The following is an 11604-nucleotide window of genomic DNA, read 5'->3' as shown; positions in this document are numbered from 1 at the left end:
TCACCAGTCTCTAGTTGGTTACCTACCTGATGACCCTATCCCACCAGACTCCCCCCTTATGTGATCACCAGTCTCTAGTTGGTTACCTACCTGATGACGCTATCCCACCAGACTCTCCCCATGTGTGGTCACCAGTCTCTAGTTGTACACCTACCTGATGACCCTATCCCACCGACTCCCCCCTTATGTGATCACCAGTCTCTAGATGGTTACCTACCTGATGACCCTATCCCACCAGACTCTCCCCATGTGTGGTCACCAGTCTCTAGTTGGTTACCTACCTGATGACCCTATCCCCCCAGACTCTCCCCATGTGTGGTCACCAGTCTCTAGTTGTACTCCTACCTGATGACCCTATCCCACCGACTCCCCCCTTATGTGAACACCAGTCTCTAGATGGTTACCTACCTGATGACCCTGTCCCACCAGACTCTCCCCATGTGTGGTCACCAGTCTCTAGTTGGTTACCTACCTGATGACCCTATCCCACCGAATCTCCCCTTATGTAGTTGTACACCTACAGGGCTTTTTCTAGGTAAATTGGGAAAAGGCCCTGGAGTGAAATTTGGAAAAATCATCGACATATCGAGAAAATATTTCCTTCAATAAAAGACAATATATTGACAAAATTTTCATTCAAATTTTCTTTATTTCCTATATTTGAATACAAAGGCAGGATTCTAGATTTTTTGTTCCTGAACTTATTGACCAGAGAGTCTAGGGCCTCATCAGTCAAGTCAGAAGGACCCTCAACACAAATTAGCATCAGACTGGACAAATGTCCCTGTGCTAAACAGCTCTGAATAGGAGTACACAGTCCTTTCATCATACTGAAGCCTCTTTCCACAGAGGCTGTTGATGTTAGTACAATGTTCATCAGTTCTAGTAGGGAGGATGCTCTTGGAAAACAGTTCCCCATAACATCATTCCTCCCGGGGGATAAAAGGAGGTCTTGGGGAGTAAGGCACTCTCCAGTCTGCCTGAAGTCACAAGTTGGAATGGTCTGCTGCATGCCGAGACCTGTAAACTGAACAATGGAAGAATTCATCTTATTATAAACATGTTAGTTACAAAACAGTGAAACCCAACAGTCAGAAAAACAATGATAGGAACAAAGTTAAAAACGATCCTTACAGTAAAGTTGTTTTAGCATGAACTATGTCAAACTTAAAAGATATACATTTCCAGACACAAAACTGAAGTATTCAATTTAATGTAGCATCAATGTACTTTTCAATATTATTTTTACCTCAGCATATACATCTGGTGTTTGGAACCCGTGTGTTCTGTTTTCAGCACATCCAAAGGGTCAATGTCTGGCCCACACCTTGTTACATGGCCTTTGATATGGTTTTCCTTTGGGGTTGCATAGTGATTCCCAAGGGTCTGAATATCTGTCGGTTAGGATGTGAAATTAAAAACTTTTAATGTAGCACTCTTAATATCTGACTTCCAGTGACTTGAGAATTCGAAAAAGCATATTTACTGTGACCAAAGAAGTTCACTTTTTTTTTTATCTATAGTATACCATAATATACTAGTATGCTGACTGTTCCAGTATAGATAATCATTAATAGGATAAATAAATTAGTTTTCTCATAATCAAATAAGATTAGTTTAGATATTTCTTTTACCTGTCCATAGTCTGGAAGAGCATCTAACTGCTGTGGTAGGCATCTCGGATCCAGAGCTTTAAATGCTGCGAATACAGGATGACCGACAAAGGCGCCAGTCAACTCACCAATTCGGCTATTGATAAGAGGGACACCAACGGTTTCCAAACACACAGCTGGTGATATATTGTGGCGTTGGAAGTCTCTGCGCCTTCTCATTTGGAGATCCGTTCCGTCAACTATTTCCTGAAACAGGCTGTCAACTTTGGCGAAATATATGTCCAGGTTCTGGTAACCAGGGGCCTGAAGAATACCAGGTTGTGGTAACCAGGGGCCTGAAGAATACCAATCAGGGTTTCAAGTTCATTGGTGGTTGCTTTCACTTTACTCTAAATGTCCACAAAGCAAATCTTTGGACCTTGCAAGTATTAAGGCATAAGACAATAACAGAATCATAGCAACCACACCTCTGTTTGTGATACTAGCACGAAGCACAAATACCTCTGGCTCCTTCCGTACTTGGTAAAAGGTGTCGAGCGTATCGAGTATTGCTTCATATCTGTCTATGAAGCAGACACATGCCCGGCCACGAAACAAGCACCTTGTTGCAGCCCTGATCACATTCAATGGCTGACATCCATACACTTCTTGGACATGTTTAAAGACAGTAAACCTCCTTGGGGAAAAATGAAAAAGTTTCCATATCGCCAAAAGTACCTCATCAGTTTCAACCACCTCTTCGCTAGCCAAGTGTTCGCTTCGTATACAATCCACTTACCCTTGGCGGATATAGACGTGTTTACTGAGCCTTCAAATTTTCGTGCGGTGCCAATCGCTCGCATCCAATGAAATTGCGTCTTAACTATAGCGCTGTTGACGATGGAAAACAGTAATGGCGACGCCCTGTACGGAAGCACGTTGTCGTTTATGTCAGAGTATTTTGCTCCCAAAAAGTAGACGCACGATCTTTGGGGAAACTTCTGGAGTTTTAAATCAGTTGGTGGAAATCCTTGACCTCGTGCCACATGTAAATGATGACCTGGGAAAATATGAGTGCTGCCTTTGGATTGTTTCTATATTGCTCTGTCATTTATACTCCGTCTCCACATACACATGCTTTTGTCAACATGCCGATGGCTTGTGTATGTAACGGTCATTCTGATTGGTTAAAAGTTTATTGGGAGAAGAACGATAACTCTGTATATCCGCTAGGTGGCAGTGGAGGGAATTATGAAAACACAGCTATATCCGCCAAGGGTAAGTGGAGTGTATACGAAGCGAACACTTGGCTAGCGAAGATGTTTCAACCAAGACTGGATACATTTTCATTAAATGTTTCAGACATAACGCCAAGCGATGGCTTCGGCAATTCATGTACAACAACATTGGAGAAAGATTCCTCATTCTTCTTTGTAAACCTAAAATGATACAATAAAAAAATAATATTAGCATTACTGAATTCTGACTGAATAAATTATGGATATTATATCCCTTAGGGCCGTCAGTCGGAGTCAAAGTAGCTCAGGGTTTCCCTCCAAATAATATCAAATACATTTTTTCATTGATGAATAATCATTGAATATTAAGTGACATCATTGATGCAAACAGACAGTTTGAATTATTCTAAAAGTAGATACATTTATAAATGGATATTTTTAAATAGAAATGTTATAAACAGCAGTCAAATTTATTACTTACCTGAGGTTTCACCACTCATAGTGTTTGTGCCGTCAAAGCCAACAAATCTGCACCTCAACACATCCAAGTTCTTGGCTAAAAGAAACTGCTGTATGGCCTGTAATAAAGACTCGCTGTCTGTTTTTCCAACATTAATTAATCCTAGGACATGATCAACTGGTGGTATAGTTTGACCTTCCCTACAAATCCATTTTCCAAAAATGCTGAGTTGTTCCCTGTTTTGTTCATCAGCAAGTATTGTGTAGTAGTCGGCATTTCTAATTGACAACAGTCCCTGGTTTTCGATATATTCACCAATTATGTCAATAAACTCTACAACTGAGGTATCAGATAGGTATGTTGCATTTGTGGGTGCAAATTGAGGATGATGCTGTTTGTCCTCAACACCAAGGGAAGCGACAAATTTAGCAAAATCCTCAAAATTTGTTTCGGCCCATCGCTTTCTTGCAATAAAATACGCAGTTCTGAACACTTTTTTTAATATTTCTCTCTCTTTACTGTCTTTCGACACAAGCTGCTCAATTACTGATAGGTTTGATTACTTTAGAGTGACATTCTGCAAATTTCTCACAAGCTTTCTTGTGACTTTCACTTGACTCGTGTTTAACAAGCTTCCTTGTTGGGTGACTTCCGAGTTGGACTCCAGTATCCATTTCGGGCTATCTGTAGAAAACATCACACAAAATTTGCAAATTTATCCATTTTTATAAGCACTCCAGTATAGCCATTGGTGATTAAACACATACCGATTGGAATCAAAAGTCTGCCTGTCAACTTTTATGCAATCCGACAACGACTCACCATATCCATTCATATAAGCACTCCAGTATAGCCATTGGTGATTAAACTCATACCGATTGGAATCAAAAGTCCGTCTGTCGACTTTTATGCAATCCGACAACGACTCACCATCATCTGAATCACTTGATTCACATGCGCTAGCAGGATCATAACTAGGTGTCCGTTCAGGAGATTTGGGGCCTGAGGGATTGTCAGCACCTGATGGGCCTGCCGTCTGACGCGGGTCATTTTGAACTGCAACATCCGGTTCCGATTCCACAGGATCTAAAGTACCCGACTTTATGAAGAAAGCGTTTTCTGCATTGGCTTGCATCGCTTTTTCTTATTGATTTCACATAATACTTGGCATTATGGGAGCACATGACCAACAGCTTCAAACATTATCGAACGCATCAACTGATCAACAACACAAGGCCAATTAGATGCTTGGTAAAGGCGCTTACTGAAATACTCTACTTTCAAACTCTCCGGTGACTTTGTGTATGTAGATCAAGAAGACGCTTTGTGTTTTCATACCAAAAGAGTACATTTTTCCTGTCGTCCATCAACAACCAACGATAACGTGTACATTGTATTTTTTGTTCTGAAATTTTTATTTTGGTCATAAAACATGTTTTTAGGTCCAAATGTGTAATATCACCAGACTTTGGAAAAAAATCTTGAAATTGGGAAAAATGAAGCCTAAATCTCATTGGGAATGGGGCCGTATATTGGCCCCTGAGAGACCCTAGAAAAAGCCCTGACCTAACTGATGACTGTGTCCCACCCTAAACTCCCCTTATGTGGTCGCCAGTCTCTAGTTGGTTACCTGCCTGATGACCCTATCTCAGCCGACTCCCCCCTTATGTGGTCGCCAGTCTCTAGTTGGTTACCTGCCTGATGACCCTATCCCACCAGACTCTCCCCTTATGTGGTCGCCAGTCTCTAGTTGGTTACCTGCCTGATGACGCTATCTCAGCCGACTCCCCCCTTATGTGGTCGCCAGTCTCTAGTTGGTTACCTGCCTGATGACCCTATCCCACCGAATCACCCCTTATGTGATCACCAGTCTCTAGTTGGTTACCTCCCTGATGACCCTATCCCACCGAATCACCCCTTATGTGATCACCAGTCTCTAGTTGGTTACCTCCCTGATGACCCTATCCCACCGAATCACCCCTTATGTGGGCGCCAGTCTATAGTTGGTTACCTACCTGATGACCCTATCCCCCCCGACTCCCCCCTTATGTGATCACCAGTCACTAGTTGGTTACCTACCAGATGACCCTATCCCACCGAATCACCCCTTATGTGGTCGCCAGTCTATAGTTGGTTACCTACCTGATGACCCTATCCCACCAGACTCCCCCCTTATGTGGTCACCAGTCTCTAGTTGGTTACCTACCTGATGACTCTGTCCCACTTAAATTTCCCCTTATATGGTTGTCACTCTCTAGTTGTACACCTACCTGATCACCCTATCCCACCTGACTCTCCCCATGTGTGGTCACCAGTCTCTAATTGGTTACCTACCTGATGACTCTCACCCGACTCTCCCCTTTTGTGGTCACCAATCTCTAGTTGTACACCTACCTGATGACTCTGTCCCACCCGAATCTCCCCTTGTGTGGTCGCCAGCCTCTTGGTTTTGGGGTTGTATTCTAGGACGTAGAAGAAAGAGTCTGGCTCTGGTTTGAAGTCTTTAGCAGCACTGAGGTCGTGGTACCGACTGACTTTACACCTCCCTCTGTCAACAGTAAAGCATGCATGATTGTGAGTCTACCAATGTGTTATTGCCACTAAATACCTGTTAATTCTCAGCTGTACCTTACAGCATGATCAGAGCTTAAACCCTTATCAATCAATACTTAAGTGATTTCTAAAACTGGTTTAACAATGGTCACCTCATCATTTCCGCACGTGGTCATATGATTGTTAAGTGCTTATTGTGATTCAAATTACTGCAAATTTAAGATTATATTACTTTCAAACAGAACTATAGAAATTTAGATAGTAACAGATTCAAGATTTCATATGTCTTTGCTATACAAATATCAGAATTTACACTAAAATTGGTTGCACAAGAAAAATGAAAAATGTTGCTCTAACGGACAATTTTTACCGGTTATGTAACATGTAGAAGATTTGATCACAGAGTTGCCCTCCCCAGTCTTGTTACAATACACATTAAGGGCTTCACTCATCATGATCCTTGTGAAGACTATTGGTCCTGTCATCAACAGAATCAACTCATTTTGCTAAGGAACCCAACACTTGTTTGGTTTTAGATTAACTGAAATATGGTTAACAAATTACAGCATTGACCCTACAGGTTCTCTGGAAATACGATTTAATATTAGATGACATCACGTTTTTCTACATTCTTATGGGTTCAATCAATTTGCAATATTGACTCTGTGTTACTAATTTTAAAAACATGAGGTCAATATTCAATTATGACATCACTTTAATTGTAATGCCACCTCTGTCAAAAGCAGTTCTGTTCTCTTGGTGTTTCGCTTACACTCCTTAATTTTCAATGTTTAAAGCACAATAATTTTATGTCTAATGTAACTATGTGTTACATATAGGGCTGTCACAATATATCAGAAAACAGGTGTATCGCGATACACGGTTTATATCGTATCGTACCACAATACAGAGATTAAATATTGCTGTATCGCAATATTTTCAAAAGCATATTTTTATGTATCTGCTTGGTGTTTTAACTTTGCAAATTACTACAAATTCTAACAGATATGCCAATAAGCATAAAGCAGGCTTTTAATAGTTCAAATTTTGTAATCGATGGTTGGTTTGACAAAAATCTAAAATCTATGTAATCCATTTTATATATGATTAAGTTTGATAACATTCTGACAACAAACTATTATAAAACTGAGCACATCCTTCCTATCGCAATATATCGGGATATGTATCGCAATATATTCATTCTGTATTGCAATATATCGTGATACACTCTTGGCGTATTGTGACACCCCTAAGCTACATACATGGACCTGAAATGTGATATTGACCATGTGATTTCATCTTGGTTTGTATCTCTATCTCAGGTCAATATAATTTTAACCACATATTCATTTCAACCAAAATCCATAATTGATAAATATAATAGCAGTGAGTGTCTAATAAACTAAGGTACTGACCTCAGAGCCTTGACAGGGTAGCTGTCTGATGCATCGGATATAAAGAGCTCCCTGGAGCGAATGTGCGGATCTGGTATCAACGATTCTCTCCCACAGCCTGAAAATACACAAAGGTAATGACGATTAGTGCATGTGTCACCCTGGTAAAATGCTTGACACCTTCCTACTGACTCGGTTAAGGTACATTGGGTTGACAACTTCCTACTGACTCGGTTAAGGTACATTGGGTTGACACCTTCCTACTGACTCGGTTAAGGTACATTGGGTTGACACCTTCCTACTGACTCGGTTAAGGTACATTGGGTTGACACCTTCCTACTGACTCGGTTAAGGTACATTGGGTTGAGTGTAAGGCTGTAGTTACCGGAGGTCCCAGATTCAACCCCTAGCGAATGGTGAGGCATGGAAAGAATAATGACCTCTGGGTCACAATTTCTTCAAAAAATTAGAAACTATTCATATACAATTATGTCAAAGCCTGCAAATATACAAAAGTGACAACTGTAAAATTTACACAAAATTGTTGTGGAACCATTTTAACCCATGACTCCAAATGAAGGGGCGATGAGAGTTACCTGCATTTGTGACAATGTTTTATGATGTATTACACTTTTACACCCCATTATTCAATACTGTTATAGTATATGCTAAGTATATTAAGAGCTAACGGTTCAATAAACAACCTCATTAAACAAGACAGTATCACTCAACACTACCATAATTCATCTAATAGCTTCTATTATATAATGGTAATGCAACTAATTAATTCAATGGAATGCAAATACACACACTGTTCTGGTCCCTGTTCAGCAGCTTGTATACCACACAACAATGGATTCCGTTATGTAAATAAGGAATCAAATCAACTTTCTCAGTTTGACTTTAAATTGTTTGAATACTTGATTGTTTAGATGGCGACAGAAATTATGATCAGTGACCAGATATTTCTAGGACACCATCTTCCTGTCATTGAGACTTGCAGTCTATGTTCAGTCTAAATACTGCCCAGGTGTCTCACCAATACCTGGATTACCCTGAAACTAGGTCACAGAGCTGTCCCCACTGTTTCCAGCACTCTTTTATATAGGATGTACATCCCCCATCAATATCAATCACCAGTGCAACTACACATTATTCTGGTGGCCAGTTCAGTGGTTTTGTATACATAATAAAATTTGCCGGTAACATCTGAAAGTAACATAAAGAACTTAAGGTACTCACATGTCACTAAAAATAGCCCAAATACAAAGCTATCAAAAATCTATTGACTTAAAACCCCCAAGGCTGATAAACCTCTCAGGATATCAGTACAACAAAAACAGCAGACACACAATTACAACTCTAACAACGTCACCTTCTGAATTATCCATGAATAGCAGAACACTTTCTAAGGTTTCATCTGTAACGGGATGGCGGCCATGTTTGTTTGGGGTCACAGGCAAGTAAAGCTGGTCGAGGATTCACAGCCACCTTGTCTGGTATCTGTCTAACACAAGTAGGCCAACCCTGCCTCCCCTAGGCCCGAGACACAGCAGTAGTGACAACACAAGCATGTGTGTGTGGAGGGCTGTTTACATTAGGTTCCGAGGCCCACGTCTCACAGCCAGTTAAAGCTGTGATCAGTGTAGGAAGGGAGGCAACAGCTGCAGCCATATTTTAACACATTTTCCCCACAAAGAGAAACATCTATAGGCACAACTAATGTCAAGAGAGACGTTATTAACAGATTACCTGTATTGATAATTTCATAAAATGATTTACCTATCAAACTAAGGTTTTATCTCTTGATACAAGGAGAACTGAAACAAAAGTGGCATACAAAAAGTATGTGCCAATAAGCATCAGTTTTGAGAGTAATTTAAAATGTTATTTATATATTTCCCAGTGATTTTCTCTTATTTTTTGTCAGGTAAGCTTAAAAGATCAAATTGTTTAAAAGCTACATAACTATTAGAGTTATAGTATATCTGTGTCTGATAAATAGTTCCCTAATCTGGATTTCGCATAATTTTGTATTCAGTTCACACCCAAATACAATCCTTACACTATAGATATCTTTGTATTTCGACCAGAATTGAAATAAGGATAAGTGTACATATTACTACTTTTGTGAAATATTGATCTACACCTTTATAAACAGTATGGTTTGAAGCTTTACAGTAGTAAGCTGGCTATATAACTTCACAATAAACTATTTAAGGCTCTTGAGTTACCAATATAGGTAGCTGGTGACCTCCTTTGTCTCTGTTCATAGGTACCTGGTGACCTCCTTTGCCTCTGTTAATTGGTACCCGGTGACCTCCTTTGTCTCTGTTCATAGGTACCTGGTGACCTCCTTTGCCTCTGTTAATTGGTACCTGGTGACCTCCATTGTCTCTGTTCATAGGTACCTGGTGACCTCCTTTGTCTCTGTTCATAGGTACCTGGTGACCTCCTTTGTCTCTGTTCATAGGTAGCTGGTGACCTCCTTTGTCTCTGTTCATGTTCCGAGTTTTCCTGATTTTGATTCAAAACTCAGAACATGAACAGAGATGATGGGGGACACCAGCGGAGTCATCCTTGTGACCCGATACGTATACTGACGTAACAGGGGAGGGGGATAGATATACAGTGTTCTCCCCAGAACATTTTTGATGCACTATGGCATCTATTTTTTAACCCTTTCATCACAGCACAGACCTGCAAATCATTTCCGCGTTGCAACCAATCAATTGTGAGCGAAGCCACTTTGAGAAACAAAACTCTTAACAAGAATTAAGAAAATGATAATATATATAGTTAATTCTAAATAAAAAGTATTACTTTAATCTTGACATTGCATTATTATTGTTCATTTTCTTGCCCTTTTCTTTTTCTTGATCATTAAGTTTTCTAATACCTACAAAACAAATAGTCCGACTCAAGAAAATGGATAATTTTAGCAAATAGTACTTCAGCATTTCCTTTCCAAGAATATCATAATAGAAATAAATGTCGGAGGATAAATAAATTATAATAACATTTCCAACCAAAGGTATTTTTAAAATTCAACTTTAAAAAAAATCCTTAGTTATGAAATTAACCAGGCCTAGCTAACTTATCATTAAGTAAACAAAAAAATCTAAATTTTATCACAACAATGCTGTTTTCAATAAAAATTATGAACATAAATAGTGATATATTTATCCAATTGAATTATTGTAATTATCAAGTAAAAGCAATATTTTATTGTTACTGTCAAACTGGGAAAATAAAACCATGTGCTATTAATAAATTTGGTGCCAAAATGATTAACGCTCCTCACCTATGTTTCAAAAACCATTGCATCACGGTTTACGTAACATTATTCAGGTTATCAAAACATGTGGCTGCCAAGTGCAGTCTGCTCATTTACGACACAGGGGCTAGTATAGCACTAGCCCCTGTGCTTACGATCTACCTATCTTACTGTAGCCAAATTTATTTCAAGTTTTCTATATAAAAGTTTAATGACAATCTTTTGTTGATAAAAGCTTCTCACATAGCTTACTTATTTAAAGCATTAACATTTGATGGACGAAAACAATACAGCAAAGGTAGGTCAGCAGACCTTTGTCATTTTACTGAAAGCTATTGTCTGAACTTCAGTGTTTGTATTTCTTATTTTGGTTGCAGTCACCTATGAAAATCAACACGTAGATTGAAGCCTTGAAAATTAACATACATCACTAATTATAATTAGACGAATTACACGCTGGCAATGGTGGTCTATTGTTCACGTTTCACACCTATACGTAGCTCACATCCAGGCCAGAGTTTGATGATCGGGGTGTCGACCGTAGACAACTATACACAGCTAGTCTTAGGACAGGGAGTCTAATTGGAAAGGTCCGGAGAAGAGGTTAAGGCCTATCATGATTTGTGAGAACTTGTCAGTTAATGTGTAACGGTCAAATGGTGATGCGTAGCGGCTCAAAATTCATTTGTAACGGTACCTTTACGCTAAAACAGCCTGGGGAGAGCACTGTATACAGCCTACCTATCAATTGGCGAATCGTACTGGGTTGAGTGACATAAATAATATACAATTTTGTCACATCGTTGTACAGGTAAAAAATACAAATCGCTCACTCAGTCATAGCTTGACAAAGATTCCAGTCGGTATTGAAACGTTTGATATGTACCACGTTTGTGTAGAAAGTAAAACTTTGATACACATATTTCCAAACTGATGAATCTTACTGAAGATATGAAAATCGTAACCTCTTGTTGATTACAAACATATATAGCTCCTCCAGGTGGACAATGTTAACTTATGTTGATTACCAAAGGTGTAGCTTCAGGGTTATACTGAAAATAATAACCTCATGTCAATTAAGTGTTCCTAC

The 11604-nt window shown here is 39.4% G+C and overlaps 1 protein-coding gene and 1 long non-coding RNA gene across 7 annotated transcripts in view; both read right to left on the bottom strand.

Moving 5' to 3' along the window:
* Window positions 1–11604, bottom strand: part of LOC110446177 (arginine-glutamic acid dipeptide repeats protein-like) — a 183904-nt gene that overhangs the window by 66064 nt on the left and 106236 nt on the right. For 5 of the 6 annotated variants that reach the window (XM_021491193.1, XM_021491195.1, XM_021491194.1 and 2 more), the window contains 2 exons: window positions 7259–7355; window positions 5685–5838 (listed from right to left, as the gene is read on the bottom strand). In XM_021491193.1, coding sequence (XP_021346868.1) covers window positions 5685–5838; window positions 7259–7355 — 251 coding nt within the window. Of the gene's footprint in view, window positions 1–5684; window positions 5839–7258; window positions 7356–8612; window positions 8715–11604 lie in introns of those variants that run through there. The other variant, XM_021491196.1, reaches the window with a different exon arrangement.
* On the bottom strand, window positions 608–5678 carry LOC110446178. Its single transcript, XR_002462436.1, has 4 exons — window positions 3312–5678; window positions 1635–3031; window positions 1250–1394; window positions 608–1027 (listed from the first exon to the last, which is right to left on the bottom strand). It is a non-coding gene; the product is annotated as an uncharacterized LOC110446178 (long non-coding RNA).

Source organism: Mizuhopecten yessoensis, unplaced genomic scaffold (assembly GCF_002113885.1).
Source record: "Mizuhopecten yessoensis strain PY_sf001 unplaced genomic scaffold, ASM211388v2 scaffold2599, whole genome shotgun sequence".
NCBI classification, from domain to species: Eukaryota; Metazoa; Mollusca; class Bivalvia; order Pectinida; family Pectinidae; genus Mizuhopecten; species Mizuhopecten yessoensis.
Note: the sequence above shows the minus strand (reverse complement) of the source record. Positions and strands in the feature narration are given on the sequence as shown.